The 27,319-nt window shown below is 50.6% G+C and overlaps 1 protein-coding gene across 3 annotated transcripts; it reads right to left on the reverse strand.

The window, feature by feature from the left end:
* Window positions 1-505: 505 nt before the first annotated feature.
* Window positions 506-17,392, reverse strand: DLK2 (delta like non-canonical Notch ligand 2). 3 transcript variants are annotated; one of them, XM_030557150.1, is made up of 6 exons: window positions 17,323-17,392; window positions 13,732-13,833; window positions 11,475-11,538; window positions 5,472-5,602; window positions 4,159-4,303; window positions 506-3,541 (listed from the first exon to the last, which is right to left on the reverse strand). In XM_030557150.1, the coding sequence occupies exons 2-6, from the start codon at window positions 13,802-13,804 to the stop codon at window positions 2,764-2,766; spliced, it is 1,191 nt and encodes a 396-aa protein (XP_030413010.1). In that variant the 5' UTR covers window positions 13,805-13,833; window positions 17,323-17,392; the 3' UTR covers window positions 506-2,763. The 3 variants fall into 3 exon arrangements, with proteins under 3 accessions (XP_030413010.1, XP_030413012.1, XP_030413011.1); XM_030557152.1 differs by having other exon boundaries at window positions 17,330-17,379; XM_030557151.1 differs by lacking the exon at window positions 17,323-17,392 and adding an exon at window positions 16,998-17,067.
* Window positions 17,393-27,319: the final 9,927 nt, after the last annotated feature.

Consider the following 27,319-nt stretch of genomic DNA (forward strand, 5'->3'; position numbering starts at 1 on the left):
TCTCTCTCTGACACATACACATCATGGTTTCTCTGTCACTACATCTCCTGCTGGAATAAGCCCTTCCACATGCTGGGAGCCCAGCACAGGTTGCACATACCTCCTCCCCTGAGCTGTGGTTTCCTTATGGCACAGCCTCACTGGAGTGAATTGTGGGCATTGGGTTAGGGACAGGATCTCGCCCCTTGTATGTACAAATACGCTAGTGCCCAGAGATGGTGTCAGTGTTGCATGTTCTACTTGTTATGGCTACTGGGGGACACTATACCCTTCAGGTGTTTAAAGGCCTCTGAAGTTAATCTAGGTGGCACTATTCCAAAGGAGAGCTCATCCCTCCTCCCTCAGTTTCACAACTTTCTGATTCAGGAGGCTGGAGAAATCTTTTCCTCAGAGCGCCTCAGCACTGCTCTGATTCCAGCTTGGCCATAGAGAGAGGCCCCTGTAATGAAGCCTGGGTATCTCGCATTGCAGGGTGGAGCATGCCAGCCTGGGGATCTGGGGCATGGGCAGGGAATGAGGGAGCAGCAGAGCTGGGTTTTGAATCCATGTCTCCCACACCATCATGTTGGCCTATGTAAGCTGAACCTCCCCTTCCTACCTCCCCATGGGTTGGGGTTTTCCTCCATCCTTTAGCCTGGGATCTCTCCCATTTCCCCTCACACTGTCCATACTCAGGCTAGACACACTCATGACCCATCTCGCTCCCTCCTAGTGTGTGGTCTGGGGACTCTGCCATTACCACACAGCCCAGCCCCTCTCTCCAGCACTGAGGATGCCTGTAGCAGAAGCAAACTGTTCTCCAGGCTGACCTGAGACACAAGCAACCCTTTCCTGCACCTGAGGCTGCAGGACCCAGCTGCATCCCTGCAGGGTGCCCTGGTCCCTCTCTGCTCGTTGAGCTGTAGCCCAAGTTATAACACTGCCATTTTGTCTTTGGGGTGATAGGATTGAGGAGCCCCTACCAGGCCCCAGGGGTTAGAGGGTCTCTCTGGGATACAGCACAAGAATCAGGTATTAGAGGGGTTATGGGGCAGCTCCTCTGGCAAAGATTTAGGGTGGACTTGGACCAGGGCAGAAGAAAGAACATCATCGGCAAAGGCTCTGCTCATGGGCTTGTTAGGCTCCATGCTGGTTCTGGTATTTTATTTGATAAAGTTACATCATCCATCAGCGTATTAAAAAAAAATCTTCCTGGTAAAGCCCTAATCTCCTCTCCCTCCAGCCCCTTTGCCTGCTCTGCCTCATTCCCGCGCAGGAGCCCTCCCTTCCACCTGGGGCTCTAGCTCTTTTACCTTGGTTGTGGCATGGCCTCTGCAGACCCTGCCTGAATACAACATAGCAAGGCTGTGGGGCAGTGGTGAGAAAGAGGGAAACTTTCTCACCCTTGTTAGTGACATGGTGTCTAGCCCTGTGCTGTCCCTGGCCAGGAGGGGGTGAATGCTTTGTTAACAGTGATTGGACTGGACCAGGCAAGAGATAACCTAGATTCATGGGTAAATGTCCCATTCCCTCTGCTGTGTCTTAGGGATGAGGATGGGTGGGTTTCTTACTGAAAAGTGCACCATGGCTACGGCGCAGGTGGGGCCACCTTTCTGTTCCCCAGGGCTATCCGAAACTTTAATCTGCCCCTACATCCCCTAGAGAGAGCTTCACCCTCACTTTGTATTGAAAAGTGCTACAATGGCTGGTTTTAGGTTACTCCCAGCTCTGTGCCTGGGGGAGGCAGTCAGGAACTGGGACCTGCACTACTACCAAACCAACCAGAGCTCAATTCCAGCCTCCTCCATATTCAATTCCACCTGCAAGGGGCTGTGGTAGGGGCCAGCCCAGACCTCGACAACACTGGAGGGGACTGGCTTTGTGTTTATAACACATCTGGCTCTGGCTGTCCCCCGCAGTGAGCAGGGAAGTGGAAGCATGTGCTGGGGTGGGGAAGGAGCTTTTTGAATTACTATTAGAACACACCCAAACCAGCTCAAATGGTTTGGTAAAGGGAGAAAAGACACATGGATCAGTAGCAGCAAGGTACAAAACATTCTCACAAGAAGGGACACGATATCAGGTAGAAAAGGGCAAGATGGGCTCTTGAGCCACCTCTGGAATCTCTCCCAACCGCTCACAGCATCACAAGGCTACAGAGAGAGCCTGTTCGCTCACTCCTTGGCTGTGCAGTTTGAAACAGACAAACCATAGCCACCAGAAAGAGCTGGGAACCCCACAGCACTACAGAAGGGCAGACACAGAGCACAACAGCTCCAGCAGTCCTAGCCCCAGTGTGAACAACAGGCCAAAGATTACACTAGTGGCAGCACTAGGAATTACCCAGCATCCAGGGGCCTGGCAAAGTTTGAGTTTCTCAGAGGGTTCTGCCTTCTGCTCTGGCATGATCAGTCTCATTTCTAGCATGGCTTAGTACAAGATGGTACTAATGTCTTCTGGTGCTAGCTGAAAAAGTCAGTGTGCTGCCACTTCCAGTAGTGAGCTGTTCTGACTCAGCCCTTGCTTTGGACTCCTAGGTACACCTGGTTGATGGAGATGGATTAGATCCAGGACAGGCTGGTCACACCCTGTTTGAGAGTTCCGTTTGCAAATACGAATTCGCTGCCCTGTGGAAACCCCCTCCCCACTGAATCACAGACCAGCTTGCACCAAAGACCTTTAGTACTTTCGAGACACCCAACCAGAGTGACTCCCAGGGCACAGTTTGAAGGGTTCATTGGCATGACTGCCTGGCAGGGCCCCACTCTGAGAGTGCCAGAGTCCTCACAGTTCTGTTGTCTTCCTGGGCTCTACCATGACTGTATTTAACATGCCCACTTGACATTCTTGTTCCTGGAGCTTCCTTGCAGCCTGTGAGGGGCTTTTGCACCAGTTTGACCTCTGACGCCCTCTCTGCCGGTTCCGCAGCATTAACAGTATGGTCACCAGGACCAGCGCAGCTGTGAGTATCCCAAACACCAGCACGGTCACCAGCTGGGACTCACTCAGCCCAGCGTCCCGCTGGGTCACCACCTCTTTCACAGAAATTTTCAACAGCCCTCCCCCACTGGCTCTCTCACTGTGGTTGGCAACCCGCCTCCCAGTAACCACAGTCCTGACTGGCTCGGGCCGTGTAACCCGGAGATTCTCGCTGGTTGTGCTTTTCACAGCACCGTTGTTCTCCCTGTTAGCAGGAAGGTAGAAGGTGACCCAGGTCGGTTCCGGAGAGGAGACCTCACACATTTTGCCAGTAAAACCGTCGGGACACAAGCAGTCAAAATCATTGATGCGATCATAACACTTTGCCCCATTTTTGCACGGGTGGCTGGCACAGTCGTCAATGTTGATGGTGCAGAAACGGCCTTCGAAGCCCACCTGGCACTGGCAGGAAAAGCGGTTGATACCATCATGGCAGGTGGCACCGTTGGCACAGGGACGCATCACACAGTCATCTACATCATTCTCACAGAGGGCACCAACAAAGCCAGCCAGGCACCTGCAGGTGAAATTCCTAGCAAAGCCGTTCTCGTCCTGGCACTGGCCACCGTTCCTGCACGGAAACCTGCAGGCAGAAAGCAGGGACTGATCACAGGCCTGGATAGGATATGGCTCTAGCCCCAGAAAGACTTGCATTCTCAGGGTGAAATGCACTCATGGGCTTAAGTGGTGCATAGGCCCTGTGCTTGCTCTCTGCACAAGCGGGGAAGAGGAAAGGGCAGGTGTTTGGGTCCCTGTTGCACAGAGGGGAGAAAGGCCCCCAAAGTTGTCCCTATGGACATGCACTGACACACCTGGAGCACAGCTACCTCCCACCCTTCTAGAGAATGTGGCCGAGTGTCACTGGCCAATCCCACATCAGGAAAAGCCTAAAGCCAAACCTTACAAAGAGGAAGGCTGACTCCCAATAAGTTTCCCTGAGTGCAAAGCAGAGGCAGGGTCACTGCGTTAACCATGAGTGACTAGAATCTGCTCTGATTAGAGCTCAGACTCCATCTGCTGAGGGAGCTGCCATTATAGTCAGCTAAACCAAAGTTCCCCTAAAGACTAGGAAAGTTTTGGCTTGATGCCATAAACATAGAAATCCACAGCTAATGATCCAAGCTGAGCTATTGATTGGTAGAGTAGAAGCTGGAGCTAATGCCTTATGTAATCTCTGCCTGCCCTGCCACTCGCTCTCACCCTGCCTTCTCACATGGCCCTGTCTTCCGCTCACAGTCCTTCCCATGGAAGCCCTCAGGACACAGGCAGGAATACTCCCCGTCCCCGTCGTAGACACACTCGGCCCCGTTCTGGCAGGGGAGCTCGTGTTCACAGATGTGTACGTCTGAGGAGAGAAAAGGGGGAGGCATTTGGTGAGCTGAGCTGGTGCCAGCAAGAACTGTCAACCCCACCCCAAAGAGAAAAGATGAATCATGAGCTACAGCTTCCCTCAGCCCCAGCAGCATGGCTTTTACACAGAACTCACTGGGGTACAACTCAATCAGTTCCCTGCCATTGCCTCAGGCTTTGGAGCACCTCGGTCCCTCCTCTTCTCTGCCTGTGGCACACAGTAGTTTAGTCTTCTGAGGGCTGTAAAACTTTGGTCTAGTTCTGATGGATGGGCTTGGAGTGGGAGTGGCTGAGTAGGGTTTAATGGCCTGTCGTATAGAGGGATCAGACAGTTTAGATGAGCTGGTGGTCCCATCTGGCCTTAAAGTCTAGAACTCTTCAACTGCAGCTCTCAAAGCACTTTTACAGAGCAGGGAAAGCGAGCTGCAGAGAAGGGAAGGCCCTTAGCTGCCCTGTGGCTCTGAGTGCCATAGAATAACCACATGCTGCATTCTGAACACTCTCCAGCCTGAAGAGCAGACCCCGGAGACTCCTAGCTGGAGGGCAGATTAGCTATGCCATGAAGCTGCTTCGTCACTCACTTCCATTTGAAGTTGACAGAGTGAGTGGATCCCACCCAGCTGGTTGCCAAAGGCAAAAAGTGCGGATGGAAACAGAAAGCATTGTCAGCAGTCCCAGCAGTGAGGGAAAGCCAGTGAATACCACTAATACCACTGCCTCAGGCCCATCGATATCACAGGCCCTGCAGACAGGCATCAGAGCCCAGCAGCCTGACCACCTTCTGTAGAAAGGAAAAGGGATGGGCCAAATCTCTGACAGAAAGATAAAACCCCTGTCCCCAGTACAAGCATCACAATGAAAAACAGCTGGTCACCTAAACAGCTGCATCATCCTTTCATTTAGGGGATGCGTGCTGGGCTCCTGCCCTAATCATGAAAGAATGAAAAATTCAATCTCATAGGGATACACGCTCAGGCAGCTGGATTGACACCTGATGCCTCTAATCCCTGTGCCCTCCACATTCCCCTCCCTCTCTTTGCAGGGCAGTTGGACCCTCCCCACACCACATTTTCCCCACCTGGAGATCTTTATTGTAAACAAGTTACCTGTCACTGAACCCTTTCCTGAAGCAAACTGATTCCTGTCCAGCTGGTGAAACCTACCTTTGTCACAGACCTTGCCAGCCCAGCCATTGTGACAGATGCATTGCCAAGGCTGATGGCATGTACCATGGAGACAGCCCGGCATCCGCACACACTGCTCGCAGTACTTTCCTTCCCAGCCTGGGTCACACCTGCAAGAGGATACAGGAAGGTCAGTTCGAGAACAGCAGCCTTCCCAATGGCAGCACAATGTAGACAAGAACTGGATTATGTAATGGCTTACATAAGCCTATCTTCACACACCATCCTGTGCTTGCTATAAGTGTGTGTGGTGCTTGTAAAGTCTTCTCTCAAAGCACCCCCAGGAGACAGAAAATTGGTTCTTCTGGGGAGCCCATCAAGGCAGGGCTGGCTTTAGGAAGTGCGGGACCCGATTCGAAGATGTGGGGCTTGTACTCACCGGGCGGCATTTTGAGTCTTCGGCTGCACTTTGGCAGCGGGTCCTTCACTCGCTCCGGATCTTCGGTGTCACTGAAGGACCGCCCCCAAAGTGCTGCCGAAGACCCGGAGCGAGTGAAGGGCCCCCTGAGGCGCGGGGCCCGATTTGGGCGAATCAGCCTAAAGCCAGCCTTGCATCAAGGCCAAGGGAGGAGGCAAAGACGACAGAACCTGGGCATGTCCACACTTTATCATGAGTTGTAACTGCAGCTGGTGTAGAGGTACGCAAGCAAGCTTTATTGTAGCCAGCTTGGGTACCAGAAGCAGTGAAGCTGGAGCAGTGCAGACAGTATAAGTATTCCTGGAACCATGGGTAATTCCTCTGCAGCTAGCCCATGATGCCGCAGCGTCTATGCTCCAGGACTCAAGCTAGCTCTGGTATGTCTACTGAGCTGCAATCACACCTGTAACTGTGACATAAACATATGCCTGGTCTGGTAACATGGCTGCTGTAGCATTTTGTGTGTACCTGTCAAACGCTGCTAGTGCATTTATTTTGTCCCATAAAGCTGGAATAGCAGCATTCAGCACATGCTTTCACATTCTTCAGCATCAAAGCCCTTTCCCAACATTTAATGCCTTTTTCCTCCCAAGGGATGGAGGTAAATATTATCCGCACTTTATAGATGTGGGAATTGAGGCCGAGAAGAAAAGGGATTTACCCTACAAGGCTACATAGGGTGGCAGAGTGGGTAACAGAACCCGGACATTTGCTAACAGCCTTGATTTCAATTGCTAGTCCATATTGTCCTCCTCCCAGTAATCTGCTCTGTATTCAAGTATCAAATTAGACAAAAAGAAAATGCCTGTACCCTTTCAGCCAAGCTAAAGGGCAGGTAATAGGCACCGGCAGGAACGCAGAATTCCCCCCAGGGCCTCATAGCTTTGTACATTTTGTTGCCTTCTTTGTACTAGTCTAATTTGTCCATATCCTTCCTGCAACAAAGGTGCCAGCTCAACATCCCCTGCCTCTCTGGCTCCGGTGCTGCAGCAACCTTTGCCTCAGTTTCCCCCTACTGTCCTTTGGCCTACTCCAGCCATAAGATTGTCCTTGCCCTCTGGCCAGACCAATTTGCAAATTCCTGCCCTTCCCAGGACCAAAGAATCCTTTACCAAAGGACAAAAGAAATAACAAAACCAAATCTTCAGCCCTCAGCTGACTGCCTCTTCCTCACAAGTGTGCTTCATCACCTACATCTCCATACCTTGTCAGGCTCCTGTGCCTTGGACAACCCACTGTCCAGGGGGCAGCACGTTCCTTCCCTCTCTCGGGTTCAGGAAGGCTATAACTCCTCAGGGTCCCTGTCTCCAGTCAGGCTTCCAGCTCCCTCCTGCAATAGCCAGCCAGCCTGCCTGCCCGCCCTGCTCCACAGCCTCCTATCAAACTGTTTCCTAGAGTGGAAACTTTCCACCTCCTCTCCTCAGGGCTTCTCCTCTCTAACTGGGTTCACCCAGCTCTTTATAGAAACAAGCCCTGTTCTTCTCCTAGCTGGCTTTATCTCTAACTAGGCCTGGCCTACTCTCCAGGTCTGAGCAGGCAGGTTAATTGGTCTCTCAGGCCCATATTAACCCTTGCCCAGCACATGTGGGATGAACACCCCATCACGCTTCCTGAATTGTGGGACTCAAAGCACTGCACAATAATCCAGATGTGAAGCCATGCACAGTATTCCAGTGTATAAGGCTCCATGTATAAGTATCATCTTATTCTACAAGCTCACCGTAAGAGTGTGATGGAGAAACCAGTCACTGCAGTACACGGCAGCATTCTAGACCTAACAGGACAGTGGGCACTAATTGTAAGTGTTCCCTGATTGGACAGTGCCCAACTCCCCAGCGGGGAAAGAAGAGATTATGTGTCCGAGAAAGAGAGCACCTGGATGAAAGTAAAACTGAGCTGAGGTGACAGAGCAGGCAAGATATACAAATTGGACTCAAAATGTATCACAGAATTAAACCTCACAAACTCAATGCAGCACCTACAATCCCAATAGACTCCAGCAAGATGGCAGGAGCTCTGAGATTCTCCGCATCTGGGCAATGAAAGTCCAGACAGAGAAGCACAGGCTAGCCAGAGTGTCTCCCTGAGACCAGATGATGGGGAGAAGAGGCTTCCAAGCTACAGGAGAGTTCAGTGAACAAGTGGTGACCTGAAAAGGGAAGCAGTAGCTAATACCTCTGTATCTACCTCAATAACAGGCAGCAAGACTACCATCCTGACTAGCATAGCACCTTGACTTGACCCTTGCCAGCCCTTGCACCCTGAACTAGCCACATCACTGTCTTAGAGGCCATCACTACAGAACTTGGCCATAGTGGGTTTCCCCATTCCCACCTGCAACAAGTAGCACAGACAGAGTACGTCTCTGATGACACTGTTATAACTGAACTCTATGCCAGGATTCTAGCCAACGGTGCTCTTTCTGTTGTGGGTGTCAAAGCTACTATGGCCTTCTGTTATCATGTAAGTTATGTGTTCTGCAAGTACCCACATTGCACACACACAGGAAGACAGTCCCTGCCCCAAAGAGCTCAGAGTCTAAAGCAGCTTACAATTAACTTTTCCTGCTGTCTGAGTCGCTATTATTCTCTCTGTCTAGGATACCCATCACCATAATATCTAAGCCCTGAGGATCCCTAGTGTCTCACACATTGTGCTGCCAATCAGACTGCTGTTGAGATTATAGGGACCACTTTGCCTCTGCAGAACTTTGCAAGTTTGTTGGCTTCAGGTGGGATCTAAAGGCACTGAAGCAAAGCCCACAACAGAGAAAGGACAGAGGGACCACACTTTCCCACCAGGAGGGTAGTCCATCCAACTGGCTGGAGTATGTGACTCTTGGAGCCTGGGGACTAAGATTTGGATGAGTTGAGCAGTAGCCTGAGGGACTTCCTTGTACTGCATGGGCCACAGCAAATGAAAAACTTCATGTTCCCCAAAGACAATGAAAATAGACATTTCCATCCAACACATTACTGGCATGAAATCCCAAATGGTAAAGTGGAGAGGCCAAGACATTTCCATCCAACACATTACTGGCATGAAATCCCAAATGGTAAAGTAGAGAGGCCATGGCTTATGTACTCAAAAACCCAGAATGCTGCATACTGTTTTTGTTGCAAACTCTTCCAGTTTAATGTTTCAGCTACATTGGGTTCTACAGGAATAAAGGACTGGAAAAATCTGGCTAGAAATCTGGCATGCCATGAGAAGGCAGCAAGTCAACAGAGAGCATTCCATAGCTGGAAAGAGCTTGAGATGAGACTAAGATTAAAGGCCACCATAAATGATCAGCATCAAGAGAAGATTCCATCAGAGTCACTTTACTGGCAAAATGTTCTGAACTCGCCATTGAGAGAATGCTTGCTACCCAAAACCTAGCACTGTGTGGCACTTCAGATCAGCTGTAGGTGCCAAACAATGGAAACTTCCTTAAAATTGTGGAGCTGATGGCTGAGTTTGATGCTGTACTCCAGGAGCATCTAAGAAGAGTCACTACCCAAGAAATGTACACACACCACTACCTTGGAAAAACAATTCAAAATGAGATCATACAGTTACTGGCAACAAAAGTCAAACAAAAGATCATGGCAGATCTGAAGTCAGCAAGGTATTACTCTGTTATTCTGGACTGAACACCTGACATCAGCCATATGGAACAAATGATTTCAGTGGTGCTTTTTGTAACAACAGCAGAACCTAGTGAAAATGTCCCTGCAATGGTGACTGTCAGAGAGCACTTTCTAGAATTTATTGACACTGATGATACTACAGGAGCTGGTACGACAAATGTGCTTCTTAAAAAGGTGGAAGATACAGGAATTGCGATAGCTGAATGAGAGGTCAGGGCTATGATAATGGTGCCAACATGAGAGGAAAGAACAGAGGAGTGCAGACATGGATCCGAGAGTTAAACCCTCGAGCTTTTTTTGTCCCATGCAGTTCTCATTCATTGAACTTGGTGGTCAGTAATGCAGCATCAGCTTCTAGTGAGGCTGCTGAATTTTTTAATGTAATTCAGAGCATCTATGTATTTTTCTCTGCATCAAGTCATCAATGCAAAATTTTGAAGCAACATCTGGGAACATCCTCTCTGACACTGAAACCACTGAGTGCCACACAATGGGAAAGTCGAGTGGAGGCGATATAGCCTATCAAACACCGAATTGGGAAGATAGATGATGCCATAGTTGCCATAATGGAGGACAATGCTATGACAGCGACTGTTAGTGGGAAAACAGTGACAGAAGGAAATGGAATCACCAGAAACATACATAATTTCACATTTCTGTGTGGCTTAGTGTTGTGGCGTGACATACTGTTTGAAATAAATGTTGTAAGCAAGAGACTCCAAGGTGTTGACCTTGATATACCTGGAGCAATGGAACAACTGGACAAAGCAAAGTCATACCTACATTCTTACTGGTCAGATAGGGTATTTCAAAACATTCTGAAGCGTGCACAGAAGTTGTCAGAGAAACTTCACACTGAAGCTATTTTCCCACCCATTCAAGAGTCACTGAAGAAGACAACATTTTGATTATGAGGCACGGGATAATCCCATAAGAGACCCCGAACAACAATTCAAAGTTGAATTCTTTAACCGGGTGCTAGATTGTGCAATACAATCAGTTGAAGAACGTTTCATGCAGCGCAAGGAACACAGCAGTGTATTTGGGATGTTGTATGATAGTCCCAAACTCCTCCCTATACCTGAAGACGACCTACATCAGCAATGCAGGGCACTAGAGACAGTGTTGACACATGATGACATGTGCAATATTGATGCGAGTGATTTAGGTGATGAACTGAAAGTCCTTTCAAGACACATTTCAGCAGGATCAACTCCAAAGGCTGTTCTGGAATATATGTACACAAATAAGATTACTACCCTCTTTCCAAATGCTTTTGTTGCTCTGTGCATAAGTCTAACATTTCCTGTAACAGTTGCCCATAGAGAACACAGTTTCTCCAAGCTGAAGTTAATAAAAACACATCTATGCTCCACAGTGACACAGGAGAAGTTGGTCGGCCTTGCAACCATCTCAATAGAGCATGAGTTGGTCCAGACCGTGGACCTTCAGGAAGCAGTTCAAATCTTTGCAACCAAGAAGGCACAGAAAGCACCACTTTGATTATTCAAACAGATAAAAATGCCAGTGTTTACTATGCAGACAAGAAAAGTTACATTTGCTGTTCAGGCATTTGAAAGTTAAGTGTTAACTTAAAATGCCTTGTTCAAACATTTTAAGTGTTAGTTCTCCTTTATTGGGACAGGTAGCAGAGCAGTACCATGAGAGGAGAAGAAGAGGAAGAAGGCAGAATTGAGACCTTTCAAAGTTTTGGCCCAAGCGAGGGGGTATGGAGGTATCATTTGTGCTCCCCATCTCAGGTGCCAAAATGTTGTGGGCTGGCTCTGGTTGAGTAGGATGAGCCCCTTGGCATTTCTTGATCTAGGAAAGGGTTTGGGTGTCCCAGGGAAACAGTGCATGGAGCAAGAGATCAGCTGTCCCAGGAACGGTTAAAGTTTAAATGCACCCACACCAGAATTCCAACCACTATACCTGCACTTGCCGTCCTGGTCACAGCAGCCGTGGGCCAGGTTACAGCGCTCACTGCAGTCATCACCTGCAGGACAGGGCAGAGAGTCGGAGTTAGTGCACAAGGAGGTCAGAAAAGCAAACACTTGCTAACATAAACCAGTGCATGCAAGCCTCAGGGTTCCAGAACTGTTCATCCCAAGGGCCCCTATTAGGTCAGATCTATCCACAGTGAGGGCCCTGAGGCCATGGACCCCTTTTATCTTGCAAATGCTCACTTCCCCCTCCTCCATTTATCTCTGACTGCCCCTCATTATGTCACAGCTACCCCACTGGGTGTGAGAGTTTTACAAGAGACCATCTGCACAGGGAAGGATCAGATAGTGAGGAGCAGATGCACAGAAACAGTTAGTACTTGTATGACAACAGCATTTTGGGACCCCAGTCAAGAATGTGGCTGTATAAACAAGACAATCCTTGCCCCAGAGAACTCACAATCTAGGGCTGTGACAAGACACCGAGGGTAGGTGGCTGAAACACTGTGTCTTTGTTTAGAAAACTGACAATGTACTTAAAATTTATGTATTGGGATCATGTCCTTCACTCTCTGTGGCACTTTCCTAAGACTGGGGCTATTCTGGAGAGAATGTGTATTACTTGTTGGTTTATAGCACCCAGTCTAATAGGGCCCAATCCTACTGGGGCCTCTGGGTGCTACTATACTATAATAAAATAAATAATAATGATAGTAAAGTCTAGGACTAGCTTCTGAGCAGAAATTTGAGGGGCTTAAGGGCCTTGAGCAGGATTCCTTCTATTCTAAAGATTCTAAACGTTTGTGTCCTTTGGGAAAAGCCAAGTTTCCCCAAGAAGTTGGCCTCTATCCCTAGGGTTGCAGATGCTTTCAGAGTGCTATGCTGCGAGGTTCTGCCAAGGCCAAGTTGTGAGTGACAATCCCTCACTCTGCTGCAGAGAGGAAGGCAAGCATGGGGCCGCATTATAACCTGACAGGTGTCAAGTTCTGTTTATTTATTTAAAGGCCCTCAAGGCTGTAACTGAGCTATGGCCTGGCCCTGCTGCTCCTCCTCCTCACCACTGGCCTCCTTTCTTCAGTTAGGTGTCTCATCTCCAGTCCTCTTCCCTCCTGTTCCTTGCTCTCTGCCTCAGGCCACCTGCTCTCTCTTTCCTGTTTACTGATTATCACTGAGACATGGTGGCTTTGCAGGGCTTAGGAGTGGCCATTAGACTGAGTCCCGAGCTCTCAGTCCCACATCGTTTTGGGGCTGGAACAAACTGGGGGAGCTCTACTCCCCATCATGGTTACTCTTAGACTTTGAGAGCCAGGGACACGAACAAAGCAAACAGCTTCTCATCCTGCCCCCTGTCCAGCAGGTGTCACTGCACACCTGAAACATAGACTGGAGTCAGACAAAGAGCAGGAAGAGAGACCCGCATGGGGTAGGAATGGGAGAGCAGAAGCAAATGTTAGGAAATTGGACCTCTTTATCTCAGGGACTCAGCCTCCTTCAGCCCTGTCTTGGAGATGGAGGACCGGTAGCTGATTGAGTCCATCTCCCCTTGGCTGGTGCTGGATCTCGAGTCCCATCAGCAGATCTTATATCAGGCTGCCAGCAAAAGAGATTCTCTCTAAGCTACACCACATGGAACATGAGAAGTCAGAGGGATGGCATGTTCTCACTGCATCTTAACAGCCTTTGCTGCAAGTGGGAGGCAGACTCCCTCTGGCCCAGACCAAGACTAGAAACTCCCATAACGTGCCATGGATAATATGGAGCAGCATGCGGGGCCAGTTCAGCCTGTGGCTGAGTACTATCTCGTTTCATGTCTATAAGCACTCTGCAATGGTGGGTGCTTTGTGGCTTCACCACTTAGCTGGGGCAAATTCAGGATCCAACCTGGCCTTCTGCACTCCTCCTGCCTTTCCCTGCCTCTTGGAACTGTTGTGTCCATTACTATAATCCAACCATTTTTACAGAAAGTGAGTGAGCTCTGTATGCAGCCCAAAGGAGTCCTACCCTCTGTCCCCTTGGATATTGCCTAGCACTGCACTGATATGACACTCCTGGAAAGCAGAGCAATGAGCCTTTCTGGCTGCAGCCAGTCATGCACAGTATGCCTACTGGCTAAGCAGAACCTCTGCTCTCATCTGTAAGATAAGCTTCCTTTTGTTGGATAGCAGTGATGTGAGGAGACTTAGCAGCACCAAGGTGGGTTTGGAAGGATGGACATAGGAGAAAGACACATGTCTGCTGAGTCTCACCTTGGGCAAGATGGTGATGGGCCAAGAGGATCCAAACCAAGGACATGAGCTGAAGACAGAAACTTCTAAGCATGGTCAATGTGGCCCCACCGAGATGAACACCTACAGAGACATAAAGAGCACAGTCAGAAAAACCCTACACCTACCCTTCCTGCAGCCTTATTGGGTTTGCTTCACACATCCCTTTCTCCCCATCATCCTATTTCTGTGAGTTCTGAGTTCACATGCATTTTTAGAAGGATTGTCCACTTGTCACATTCTCACTACATCTCTCCACCAGGTCCTTCTGGGCTCCCTCCTCTCCTGGGGACAACCAGAGCTCCATGGTCCAAACAGCCTCCTTTAAATGTATAAAGCAGAATTATATCGGAGTACTGTATATAATGACTAAGGATATTAAACTGGAGCCCATCCATGTATCTCAGCCTTCCCCGCAAGCAACCCCACTTCCCCAGCACAGGGGAACCATCTCCATTTTATTCAATACTGAGATCACCCACATGACTCTACCGATGCATCTTAACTGCAGTCTGAATGAATGGGTGACACTCTCTGAAGTGCAGCTCAGGCTGCACTGAAGAGGTTGCTTCTCGGTCCTCACTTCCTCTGCAATCAGTGCAGCCAATTGCACTGAGATGTAGAGCTGGTGACTTTATGTCCTCTCACTAGGCTTTGAGCGGCAGCTAGCAAACCTAATAAAGCGGATGGCTAAGTGGGGAAATTGTTTCTATCTCTGCCAGACTCAAAAGGAGTAGTAAGGAAAATAAATCCCTCCAACTCTGGCAGGTGATCAGTACTGCCAGGAGCAACATCTGCAGGACATGGGAGTGGGGTAAAGGCTCCTAGATTTGGGGTTAAATCTTAAAAGAAGCAAAAGCAAAGATTCCCTTCCTAATTAACCGTAGTTCTTTCTTTCCTGTTTCTCCTGCCTTCCTGTGGAGCCACTGGTAGCCCCAATGTTTCTGAGTCCATTTATTTTCCCTCCACCACTTGCCTTCCTGGAGCAGCACTACTACTTCCCAAAAAGGCCTTGTTCCTTCATAGCTTTCTGGGGCAAATTGGGACTGTTAAGGGCAGGCAAATGTAAGGTGACACAATAGGGACAGAAATATAACCAGATCAGAAGAGTCGGGCAATTTTCCTAGGAGAATGGTAAGCATATGGAGGGACTCTACCCAAATGTGTGGATGGAAAGGACAAGGGCTGTTCTACCTTAAAGGTGGCTTGCAAGCAGTGCAGTGCTGGGCTGAGCTGAGCTAACACTTGGATGGGAGACTTCCTAGGATTCAGGCAGCAGACAACTCTTCAGGAAGTGACACTGGTACCTCAGAAGGGGACTGGTCTGAGTCTGGCCTGTCCTGTTGTCTTAGAAGTACGGTGCTGCTAGAAGCATCATTCAAATGAGTTGCAGAACCAAGATTCTAACCACCTGTGGTCATTACAAGTCCCATGGCACTTCTGATTAGCCTGACTAAATTCCATCACAGATAATTAGATTATACCTCCATGAATTCCCCCTGCAGTTACATTTGGGCACAGGATTCTCCTTAACTTTCTGTCCTAAAGTGCTGTGTAGTGTTGGTGTGAGCTGTTGAACAGCTGCTGCGTTTCAGGCGAGGGTGAAGTGATTCCTGTGAATCTTATAAAATAATTTAGGGATTATGGCTGAACAGTTGGCAGCATGCTCCTCTAGGGCCGTTAGGAGCTGAGCTTCATACCACATGTCATTGAAAAGGTCATTTCCCCTTAGATTTCTCATGAAGTCTCCCAGTTTGACGCATCACCTCAGACTTAATGTCATCAAATCGTGGACATTATTCCCAACATTGTACCTGCAACTCAGGCAGCACCTTCCAGCACTAGTGGGGAAGCAGCAGGAAAAACTGTGGGATCCTTTGGGATTAAAGGCGCTACATAAACATAAGGCGTTCTGACAATGCATAGGTGCTATGAGCAGTATTTTTACTGGGGTTAGGTCTTTATTTCAAGCCCTGGGTTGCTCTCATGAACTGAGGAACTTTCTCCTTTCAATATTCATGTATTGATTAGGCTTGCTGAGTAGAGATTCTGCGGGCTACTAGATCAGCAGATGCTGGGTGAATTGGTGGCTGAGGGTTACTGGATCACAGCTCCATGGCTAGGGTTTCCAGGTGCTATGGCTCACACCTCTAAGTTCTGCTCCTCACCTAGAGCTGCCATCCTGACCTCTCTGCTTCCTTAGCATTGACTCATGGACACACCAGGTTGCCCTCAAAGTGAGTGTCACGGGGGCAGGGGTGAAGGCAATGACTCCCTATATCACTCTCTTTTTTGGGAGAGGGAGTTAAACTAAACTAGCTGTAAATGAAGAGAGAGCACAAAGAGGATCAGCTGAGAAAAGGAACCACCTTAGAGCAAAGTGGGAGGATTATCCCCTGCCCCCAGATGCCCTTGGAGAGGATGCCCCTGAATCTCTCTCTGGCACACCCTGATATTGTTCTAGCTCAGGGGTTCTCAAACTGGGGGTCGTGACCATTCAGGGGGTCGCAAGCTGTCAGCCTCCACCCCAGACCCCGCTTTGCCTCCAGCATTTATAATGGTATTAAATATATACAAAAGTATTTTAATATATAAGAGGCTTGCTACCTGAAAGGGGTCACCCGTTCAAAAGTCTGAGAACCCCTGTTCTAGCTCCACATTCTGGCTCCTTGAGGCCAGAGCCCAATCTCCACCTGGCAGGATGGTGTGTGCAGGGGGTGCTGCCCCTTGGGGTGCACCCCTCGAGGTTGAGTGTTTCGAAGGGGGGCACTGCCAGCCTTGCCTAGCCCCCTGACTCCTGTGCACTCACGTAGGTTCTCTGCATGCAGCCTGACCCCCAGCCCAGAACGGCCCTGCCCCGCGGGTTGGGAGCGAGAAGAGAGGGACCTGAGGGGCCAGGTCTCCGGGACCGCTGCAGACACCTCCATTCCTGCCCCCGGGCCAGCCGCAGGGTGCTCTCTTAGTGCAGACACGTGCTGCCCCCGCCTCACCTCAACCACATCCCCCTCCCCAAGCGCCCGGCCCTGCAGGGGGCGCCTCCCCCCAGCAAAGGCCGCTGGGCACCGAGAGCCTGGACTCCAGCTGTGCGGTGGGGCAGCACCTCTGCCGGCTCCTGCCCCCCGCAGGCAGCTGGATCCTCCCTCTCCTCGCGGCCCCCCACCCAGCCCAGCGCCCCCTACTCCTTCCCCAGCCCGCAGGCCGCCCCCTGAGCTCCCCCCGCCGGTCCTGCCCGCCTCCCGCCTCCTCACCTCGGCGATCGCAGCGGCTCCTTTGGCTCCCGGTGTCTAACGCACAGAGCGGCGGAAGGGGGCTGCCATGCCCGGCCCGGCCCGGCCCGGCTGCGGGGGGTTCGGGAGGCGCAGGGCTGCGGAGCTGCTGCGAGGCTCCCCGCTCCGGCTGCTCCTCCCGCCGCTGCCGTGCGCTCAGGCCGGCTGCCAGGGGCTGCGTGTGGCTGCACATCCCTGCGCCCTCCCCGGGCCGGGACATGCCGCCTCCCGCAGCCCGACGGCGAGCGGGAGCCAAGAAACCCAGAGGCCCCAGCCGCAGGCAGCCCCCTGCCCCTGCCCCACTCACCTCTCACCTGCTCCAGCCCAGATAGCAGCGAGGAAGCCGCCTCTGCCTGAGCCGAGAGCTGTGCCTTCCTGCCCCCTCCCAGGAGATCTTCCCCCTCCGACCTCCCCCGCAGAATCTGCCCCAAGGTTTTTGTCCCTGTGCTTGCTCACCTAGGGGGTGGGGGGGCAGTTACACACCCCTGCAAAGCAGGAGCAGGGGAGAGGAGGAGGAAGGAGAGTGCCCTGTTACAGAGCCAGAGCCCCCTGTCTCTGTCCCAGTCCGGGGGGGAGGATCCCCCTGTGATGTGGAATGGCACTGCAGCCCCCTAGGGTCTGCCCAGGAAACACTGAAAGGGGGTAGGGGGCTGAATAGACAACCCCTTCCCACTGATGGGGTGCTACAGACCCATAAGAAGTAAGGAGAGCAAGCGGGTGAATGACATCTGGTGGGGAAGGATACAAGGAATGAAAAGCCAAGGAAGGAGAAACCACTGGGTGCCAGGAACCAGCCCCAAGAACTGGAGACACAGATGTGAAACAAGGAGAAACTCCCAGGCCAACTCTTGGGTTACTCTATGTCACAGGATGCTGGTCAGTGGTCATGGAGATTTTAACTACCCATATATTGCTTGGCAGCCAGCCTAAATCTGCTTCATGGAGACTCTGACCAGCAGAGACACCAACCCAGGCTTCCTGCTGAGAATGGAGGATGAAAACCAAGGACTGCAAGCAGCTTCAGATTCACATGGAGAATGGGATGAGAGACTCCCGTAACACAGCAGGGACTTGGCTTCTCTGGCATTTCTCTCCAACTTCTCCCAGTGGCACTAGCACCAGTGTGGCTCCAGCAATGGGAGCAACATTGGGAGTCCTTGTGTGAACCAATCACACAAAGATGCCAAATTTTAATCATTGCATTATCTAGGCCTGCCTTGATCAATTCTTATTGCTCATATTTGCTGCTTTTTTCTACATACATTTTCATACATCAGTGCATATTACCCCCATTATTAATCATCTCTTGAAAAATGTCTCCATCTTCTATTTTGATATTTATATTGGAAGTACATACTAAATTATCTGAGTTAAGTGAAAGCTCCTCCTTCAGCCCCTTCCTGTCTAGTTTAAAGGCTGCCCTACAAGCTCTGCCAGTTTTCACCCCAAGGGATAGCCCATTGCTTAAAGTAGAGACAGAGTAATTCTGACAGTCACCTCCCATCAGAAGAGAAATCTGAATGATCTGTGAATCCCAGCCCTCCTCTTCATAACATCCACAAGCCACTGATTGATCTCCAGTAACCACCACCTTCTTCCCTGCCCAATCAAGATTGCAAGGATCTCCAGGATGGGGTGTCAGCCCCATCTTCAGTCAGCTGATTGCTTGTGTCTGTGTGTGCGTGTATAACAAGAATCTTTATGTGTGACAAGGACCCTTGGGGAGCATCTGATTGTTCTGTCTGCATCTCCAAACCAGCTTGCCCCTCTAAAAACTCTACGTTTCCTTGCTCCTCCAGAACCTTCCATTACATGGATAAGCTCTAAGCCCTTAAGAGGTTATCTGGAGTGGTGCTCGTGCCCCAAAACTCTCTTCACCAGACCCAGGGCCACCCAGGGGAAAGGGGGGACAAGTGGGGCAATTTGCCCCAGGCCCCACGAGCCCTGGCCCGGTGGCAGCCAAATCTTAGGCGGCATTTCAGCAGTGGGGGGCCCTTCAGTGCTGCCAAAGATGCAGAGTGACTGAAGGGCCCACCACCACCGAAATGCCGCCAAAGACCTGGACCGCCGCCGGGTGAGTACAAGCGCCACAGCTCCCCCACTTTGCCCCAAGCCCCCTGAATCCTCTGGGTGGCCCTGACCAGACCTAAACAGAACAGCTAGTCCTCTGCAAGGCCTCTCTCCCACCCAGGAAGGCACCTCCCTGTCTATCACTGGGTAACATCCAAAGGTCCTGGCAAGTTTCACTCTTCAGCATTAACAGTCTGCTCCACCACCTGCCCACTTTCTCCTGTTCCCCTCACCTCTTGCCCAGAGTTCGCTATTTCCTGCCACTCCAGAAGTGCATCAGTTAACAATAGCATCACAGCCACTAACACCACACTCCCTTGTCTCCCAATCCTCCCAAATCACCATCTCCTCCCTCATCACATCTGATTACCTCCTCTCAGGCCCTGTCCTCTCCACTCTGTCTCTCTCTGCCAGCACTATGATCATCCATTCATTTCTTGGCAGCTCTATCCCTACCACACTCATAGCTGCAGCTCTCCTCAAGAAATTAACTTTTGACCCCAATGCTGTCAAGTGTGGCCCCAGATCAAATGTACTCTTCAAAGCAAAATACCGTCGGAAATCATCTCTGCTAACCACACTACTGCCCACAAGATCCTTGGTCCATTTACATTTGAACTCCAGAGCACTGAAAGCACTCTCCTCAGGCACCCCTCCCTCCTCCCCTCTGCCGTCTAGGGCTCCCTCACACTTGACCTCAGTGTAGCATTTGACATGGGCTACACATCCCCCTTGTACTTCAGGTGGTGTCTCTGCTCCTCCCTACCTAGGATCTTGCCTATCTCTATAACTGGCCTCACGTGGTCGTCCACCTCTTCCAGTTTGAGCATATCATTTTCACTTATCTCAACTATTGCTCCTCCCTCCCCTTTGTCACACACATGACACCTGGCTGCTAACTTGCTCCACTCAAACATCAACAAGATAGACACCCTCCCTCTTGGATGGAGAAGGACTCTCAGCTGTAGCCGCAGTTCAACCACCTCCCTTCTCACTGGTCTCTTTTCTTCTCTTGGCCCTAAGTTCTCCTAGTCTCTGAGCAAACCTTTGCACCTCAGTCTATCTTCTAGACCTTCTTTGCTGAATCGCTTCCTTCACAAGTCAGGTGTATGAGCACCCATTTCCATGGTCTCCAGAGGCCCCTCAGATCCAAACCTCAGTCTCTTTAGGATGCTTCAGCCATCTGCTCAGATGTGCATGGAACAGAACTGCTCCAGCTCTATCCTGAAAGACCTTCACTGGTTTTCCATCTTCTACAAAGTCACAAGCCTCATCTTTGTAGTAGTAGTCGTATTATCATAATGCCTAGGAGACCTAGTCATGGGAGGCACTGTTCTTCAAGGCCCTTCATGTCCCGACTCAGTCTATAACTATGACTTTACCTCTCTTGATACCAGGCGTTACAGTAAAGGGGAGCAGTGAGAAGGAGAGCACATCTTCCCTTCCTCTGCTAAAAGCAGAAGGAGAGCTCCCCCTCCCTGGCTGGCGCAGCTAAAAGAACAGAAAGAACTCCCCTGGTGTTCAGTCTTCTTTGACCATTGCCCAATATCCCCACTTGCTCCCTCTGCTCTGCCAAGCCCGGGCAGCACCTTGCACTGCTAGCACCTTTGTTCTGGGACTTAGGCTGCTCACCTCCCTCGCTCCTCATCCTTCAAACAGTACTGTCTGCACCAGCTTCCTCGGACTCTACCCTGGTGTAGCAGGTGCTTGCTATTACTCACCCTTCACATCTCTCCCTGTTCCCCGTCCTCACCTGCTCTCACACGTTCTTATTGTGATGTTGCCCTTGGACTAACTGCTGGGCATCGCAAGGCTGCTAAGGGAACAGGGTCCCATACAATTATACTGTATTTTTCTTAGTTTGAGTGATAAGGACCACTGAGTGCCGGTGCCATTGTGTGTGCTGGTGGACTGAGTGAGTGTGCTGTGTATTTGTGTAGCCGGGGTGGTGTCATTGTGTTATGTCTGCTGTGACAGAGTGAATGTGTGCATACCCTTATAATGAGAAACACTCCATGTTAAGATCAGTGTGTGCATGTACATACAACTCACCAGGGTTTTAAGAGGGGGAGATGGGGTTAGACTGAGGTAAGTAGTACAGGACCAAGGATTTTCCATTCTGTTCCTCTCAAGGGTGAGAGCCATGGCACTGAGTGAGTGCCATCTGGGTATATGAGGTAACACTTGGTCACTGAAGATATAAACTCAAGAGCAGTAGCGTAGGGAACAGATCATTGCAATATCTGAGAGAGGACAAAATGGGTGAATTTAAACAAAGGTGACTTCTCCTTTCACTTTTTAACCATGGTCCTTATCTGATTCTTACAGAGAGTAGGAGATGGGGAGAAGGGTAGTAAAGAAAGTGGGAGAAGGAGACCGAGGAAGAAAAGGAGTGGGGAAACACTAGCATTAGGGGCTCAGAATGAACCTTCCTCAGGAGAGGAGAGCTCTCAGCCTGCCTCTGATGAAGTCTAGGTCTAGGACTTGCTATAACAATGCCCAGATCTTTGAGACCTAGTCAGGAAAGACAACTCTCTGCAGCCCCTGAGATTGAAAAGTGGGATTCCTGCCCCCTACTGCCGGCTTAGAGTCTGTTCTGCTCTCCTCTAATCCCCAGCAGCTTCTCGTGTTGAACAGCTGCTGGGTCAGAATTAGGAAGGATTTTTTTCTAGGCATAAGAATCTGATCAGAGATTTTCCCCTGTTCAAGGAAATCCCATAAAGTGGGAACCTGGGGTTGGAATGAGTGACCTGTCACCCTGCTGCATTTGTGCTTCACTCCCTTGGTGCATGCCAGCTACACAGCCCCCTCCACGCCCCTCTCCAAAGTGCTGTCAACACTCACATACAGCAGAAAAATTACCTGTCAAAACAGCTTCCCTTTCTTTTGCTGTCTGGAGCCTGTTCCTTGGAGGCAGCTGGACATCAGGGGCTGAGGTGGAAGCTGGGCTGAGGGAACAGGTGATGCTGCGGCTTCCCCTCCACTGGGGAAACCTTCCCCAAGCAAAGAGAGAACACTTTTCTGTGCAGAAGACCCAGTGAAAATCACCCCTTCCTGCCCCCTCTAATCCCTCCAGGCCAGGAGACAGGGGAGCAGCCGGAAACCAGCTGGAGATGAGACCATAAAAGCCACTGAGCTGCCAACTCAATTTAACATCCCATAGCTTGGCTCTCACTCCAGGTCACTCACACACACACATGCTGCACAGCATAGCGCAGCACCGGGAGGGGGGTTATATATTAAAACAAATGTTCTCTCCCTCCCCCTCGCTTTTCCCATTCCACCCTGGCCCACAACAAACACCCGCAGCCTGCTGGCCCTGCGGCAATGTAACTCAACCCCCTGCCATTGTTCCCCCTTCCCCAAGGTCTATATTTGACTATGCAGCAGCAGCACGTGTCTGTGTCTGTGTGTGTGCGTGCACGCGCACGCTCCAATATTTGTTCAGAGCCTCATTCCCCAGATGCCCGGGATTGCTTAGAAATAGCTTCCATGGGCAGCAGGGATATGTGCGTGTGTGCGTGTGTATTGGGGAGATGGGGGAGGCAGAGAGAGGGTTAAGGGCAAAGGTGAAACAGCTTCTGGCTCTTCCTGGGTAATTTTCACCATTTCAATGATCTGTCACCCTGTGGAGAGTGGCTGTGTTGAAATACAACTATGCACACACCGGACAAATGTGGTTGGGACCTGGAACAGATCCTGGGAAGAGGAAGAATGGGAAAGGCCTAAACTCCCTCACGCTGCCCACCCTTCCTCAGCCTGCTCTGGTGGTCATCCTCCATCGGTACAAACAGAGTTCAGTCTCCAAAGCCCTGTCAATCCTTTGGGCTCTCTGCTGAGGCTGCCACTGAGGACAGGCAAAGAGGCAACTAATGCCATTAGCAATGGTGGGTTTGTGGGATGCACACTGACATAAGAGGAACTGGGATGGGACACCCCCTGGCTCAGCTCTGCATTCTCTGCTATCCTAATGCCCCCGGGCCACCTAATGCTACATTTTCTGTATCCCAAAGACCTTGGGGATGTTGTTCAAACCCAGTGCCAGATTCTCTCTGACCTTGAAGTCCCTGTTGCCACTGCCTAGACTCAGCACCAGACTCATTAGTTCATGGGACTTCACATTACTTTTGGCCCTGCCAGATGGCACTTCTATTTACTCTCTTGTGCCATACAAGAACAAGGGGGGGACATTCCAATTAAATGGAAAGGCAGTACATTTAACATTAATAAAAGCTTAGCTAATCTTTTTTCACACAGAACATAAATAACCTATTGGGGTCTATTACAAGAGTGAGAGGGTGAGGTTCTGAGGCCTGCAATATGCCATAAGTCAGACTAGATGATCATGATGGTCCCTTATGGCCTTAAAGCATATAAGTCTATAACTCCTGGAACTCACTGCCGCAAGATATCAAGACAATGTGCTCAGTGGAACTCAGAAAAGGACTGGACATTTACATGGATAATGAGAACAACTAGAGTAATGATAAGAATTTTAAAAAATAGTTCCAGGAGAGATACAAACCCTCCAGCTCTTAGGCCACTCTCTAGCTCAGAGTCATTAGGAAGAAGCAGTCTATATAGGCAGGAGTAGCAGGGTGCTGGTGCAAAAAGGACCTAATTACCCCCTGCCCAGTCAGCTCCAATCAGGGGAAACAGATTGGGGCTGATGGAAAAGGCCTGAGTATTGGCAACACCTGCTGGCCTGACAAGCCAAGGCCCATAAAGGCTGGGAGGGATCCAGAAAGCACTGGGGGCAGCTAGGGAGAAATCAATCAGGGAAGGGACTGGAGGTGGCCCCTTCTGAAAGGAAAGAGATGATAGCATTGCACAACCCTGAAGTGCCTCTGAGCTTTATGGGGGGCAGCCAGCAGGTTCCAGGCAGAGGGGTGGGTTGTGAACCCTGTTACAGCAGGTTATTCCATAATTGTTCATGAGGGATTTTTGTACCTTCCCCAGAAACATGAGGTACTGGCCACAGTCAGAGACAGGATGCTGGACTTGGGAAAATCCATCCATGCAGTTGCATAGGTGCCAGTATCTGAATGGAGAGAAGGCAACATGCAATTCCTATATTCCAAAATTGTTTGGGCCAATGGTGAGCAAGTTGCACCCTATAGGGCTTTGCAGGGGTGTAGAATCACCAAAAGTGAAGATCTGTTCAAGCTGTAGCCAATTCTCCCTCCTTTGGCTTAACTGTGCCCTGCCTCTTGTCAGCTCTGCACCAGGCATAGGGGTCTTGTGTGCTGGGGTTATTCCTTCTGGGAGGTTATGTCTGCTCTCTGGACTCCATGCTGTAGCTTGGCTGGCACAAGGGACTCCAGGGTGACAACTAACTGGGCCCTAGATGGACCTCTGGGCAGATCCAGAATTGCAGTTCCTATGAACAAACCTGCATGCTCAATACTGGGTAGCCTCAGCCCTTGCTGGAATGAACTGGAGTGAAAGGATTGAGTCATAGGTCATTCTGGGAGGTACAGAGCCCCAGATCCACTCTAGCCCAGAGAAGGAAGAGTCAACAAAAACATAAAAGGGAATCTTGTGGGCCCAGAGGCTTAGGCTCCAGGTGCAAGGCAGAGGTTTATAGGCAGCAGCCTGGGAGCTTACTGGGAAGGGAAGTGGTATTGTTTACCCCAAATGTTCAAAAATCACAAATCCAACTGCAAAAAATCATGAAATTGTTTTAAAGATTATTCTGTGGGTTTTTACTGTCTTTTGATTTTTGAGCTTCCCCTGCCCACCCCCAGTGTGTGTGAGAGAGACAGTTCATGTTGCCACTCTCCCAAAGATACAGACTAGGGTGATTTGGGCCCTGGCTGAAGGCTGCCTGGTGATGCAGGGCTTCCAGCTTCCCTCCCAAACCCCAACATTTCCCTCATTCCACTTCTATCCATTCCCCAGCCCAAAGTTTATCCCCCCAGTCCCACCTAGGCTCCTCCTGCAGCTCCAGGGCTCTTCCTCCCCTTGCTCCATGGCCACCCAGAGTAGGGGGATGAGTGGGGCAATTTGCCCCAGCTCCCATAGGGGCCCTATGAGCCCTGGCCCAGCAGTGGTCCAGGTCTTTGGTGGCAGGGGGCCCTTCAGTGCTGCAAAAGATGAGGAGCAACTGAAGGGCCCCCCACTGCCAAAATGCCGCTGAAGACCCAGTCTGCCACTGGGTGAGTACAAGCACTGCAGCTTCCCCACTTTGCCCCAGGGCCCTTGAATCCTCTGGGCGGCCCTGCCTCTCTCAGGACTGGGAAGCAGCTGCAGCAGGGTCCTGGTCCCCACTCCCCATTCTCATGCCTGGGGCAGGGGACAGCACTGTGAATAATAGGTCAGTCTGATCTTCCCCTCTCCATCTCAGCAATGCGAGGTCTGGGAAGGAGCGGAGCCCCCCTGAGCTGCTGGGCTATTTCTGCTCCCTCCTCACTGGGATAGAGTTTTGCTTGCTTCCTGCGGCAGCCCTGACCTGCTGTTCTTCCCCAGGAGAGGGTCAAGTGGGGAAGACAGCTGACTGACTGGAGGCGGCTTTCACCTGGTAAGATTGGCTCCAGCAAGGGCCCTATATTGTGTTACTCAGGTTGAATTCAGGAGAGTTGGTGGCAGTGGGGAGCAGCTCACCAGCAGGAGAAAGAAGGCAACCACTGGGGGTGGGCAACAGTGTGTAAGAAGCCCTACTGATACCACTAGAGAGGGGGTTAGTTGCCCTCAAGGGATGGACTACTCAGGTCATGCCAGGAAGGAGTCATCTCACAGGCAGTGGCTGGGTTAGGGGCTCCTGCGTTTAGCTTTTATTGTAACGTCTGGGCTGCTACCCAGGGTCTTTGCACACTCTTCTTCCTGGCAGAGGCCCTAGCAATTAATCCTCCTCCAAGTCTAGTGTTTATGGTGTCTGAGCGTGTGGTACACAGAGTATGCTTCCAGCTATCTTCTACAAGTGCTGGTGTACCTAGGATTGCCAACTTTGTAATATTTAAAACACACACACTCCAGTAGGAGTGCCAGAACCTCCCACACCTCACCTTGCCTTTTTCCTCTGATGGCCAGCCCCTTCCCCCAAGGCCCTGCCCCCATTTGCTCCTCTCCCTGTTGCTGTCTGCTCTTCCCCACCCCACTGCCTGGCTCAGGTGGGACTCATCTGTGGAGCAGGGTCTGGGAGCTGCAGCTGATGCAGGTAGGAGGTGGCCCTGACTAAGTAAGGGCTGGCATGGGTGATAACCTGGTGTCTCCCCTGCCCACAGGAACCAGAATTTTGCTGTCTGGGCAGTAGATTTTCCAGTCAAAAGCCAGGCACTTGGCCCCCCCTAAGTGTACCTCACCCCCACAATGAGGTCTGTAGTACATCAGATGGAAGGGATAGCTCATGGTTTGAGCAGTAGCCTGCTAAACCCAGGGTTATGAGTTCAAGTCTTGAGGGAACCACTTAGGATCTGGGGCAAAAATCTGTACTTGTCCTGCTAATGAAGGCAGGGGCTGGACAAAATGACCTTTCAGGGTCCCTTGCAGCTCTATGAGATAGGTATATCTCCATTTATATTTATTAGTTGACAAGCTCTCTTCCTCCAACTGCAGTCTCTCCTTAGAAGGGCTCAGAACAGACACTGTGAGCAATAAGGAGGAGCCCATCATTTCCAGCCAAAGCTCTAGGGGTGCCTAGGCCTCTGGGGGCAGGAGGGTAAGGCAGGAAGCTGATTCCAGACTGACTGGCTCCTTAGCCTCAAGAACTCTTGAGGAACAGGGAAGCAGCACACTCAACCACACGCCAAGTGTGTCCTAAGGAAAGGTAATTCCTTCTTGGCCTGCCTGGACCTGTCCCTATAAACAACCAGGGCTCCACAGGGAAAGCAGCATTACAGATTTCACAAGAAACATCTCTTTCAAGCTGGAGGAGCGAGTGAGCTAGGCATAGAGAAAAATTCACACAAGCACTGGTTCCTCAAGAGCAGTGGCTCTCAAACTTTTGTACTGGTGACCCTTTTCACACAGCAAGCCTCTGAGTGCAACCCCCCCCCTTATAAATTAAAACTATTTTTTTATATATTTAACACTGTTATAAATGCTGGAGGCAAAGCAGGGTTTGAAGTGGAGGGTGACAGCTCACAACCCCCTGTGTAATAACCTCACAACCCCTTGAGGGGTCCCAACCCCCAGTTTGAGAACCCCAGCTGAAAAGCCTAGGTAGCCAAATACCCTTGTCTGACAGACTAGGATCAAGGCAACCCCTGAGTCTGCACAGGGCTGAGGGTATGGAT

This window comes from Gopherus evgoodei, chromosome 3 (assembly GCF_007399415.2).
Source record: "Gopherus evgoodei ecotype Sinaloan lineage chromosome 3, rGopEvg1_v1.p, whole genome shotgun sequence".
Lineage (NCBI taxonomy): Eukaryota > Metazoa > Chordata > Testudines > Testudinidae > Gopherus > Gopherus evgoodei.

Excerpts from the sequence above, each read along its gene's own strand:
- DLK2 (XM_030557150.1), bottom strand. The coding sequence starts at position 13,804 with ATGCTTAGAAGTTTCTGTCTTCAGCTCATGTCCTTGGTTTGGATCCTC. Across the intron at positions 11,539-13,731 it reads CCATCACCATCTTGCCCAAG|GTGATGACTGCAGTGAGCGC; the intron begins GTGAGACTCAGC and ends CCTGTCCTGCAG. Across the intron at positions 5,603-11,474 it reads GACCAGGACGGCAAGTGCAG|GTGTGACCCAGGCTGGGAAG; the intron begins GTATAGTGGTTG and ends ATCCTCTTGCAG.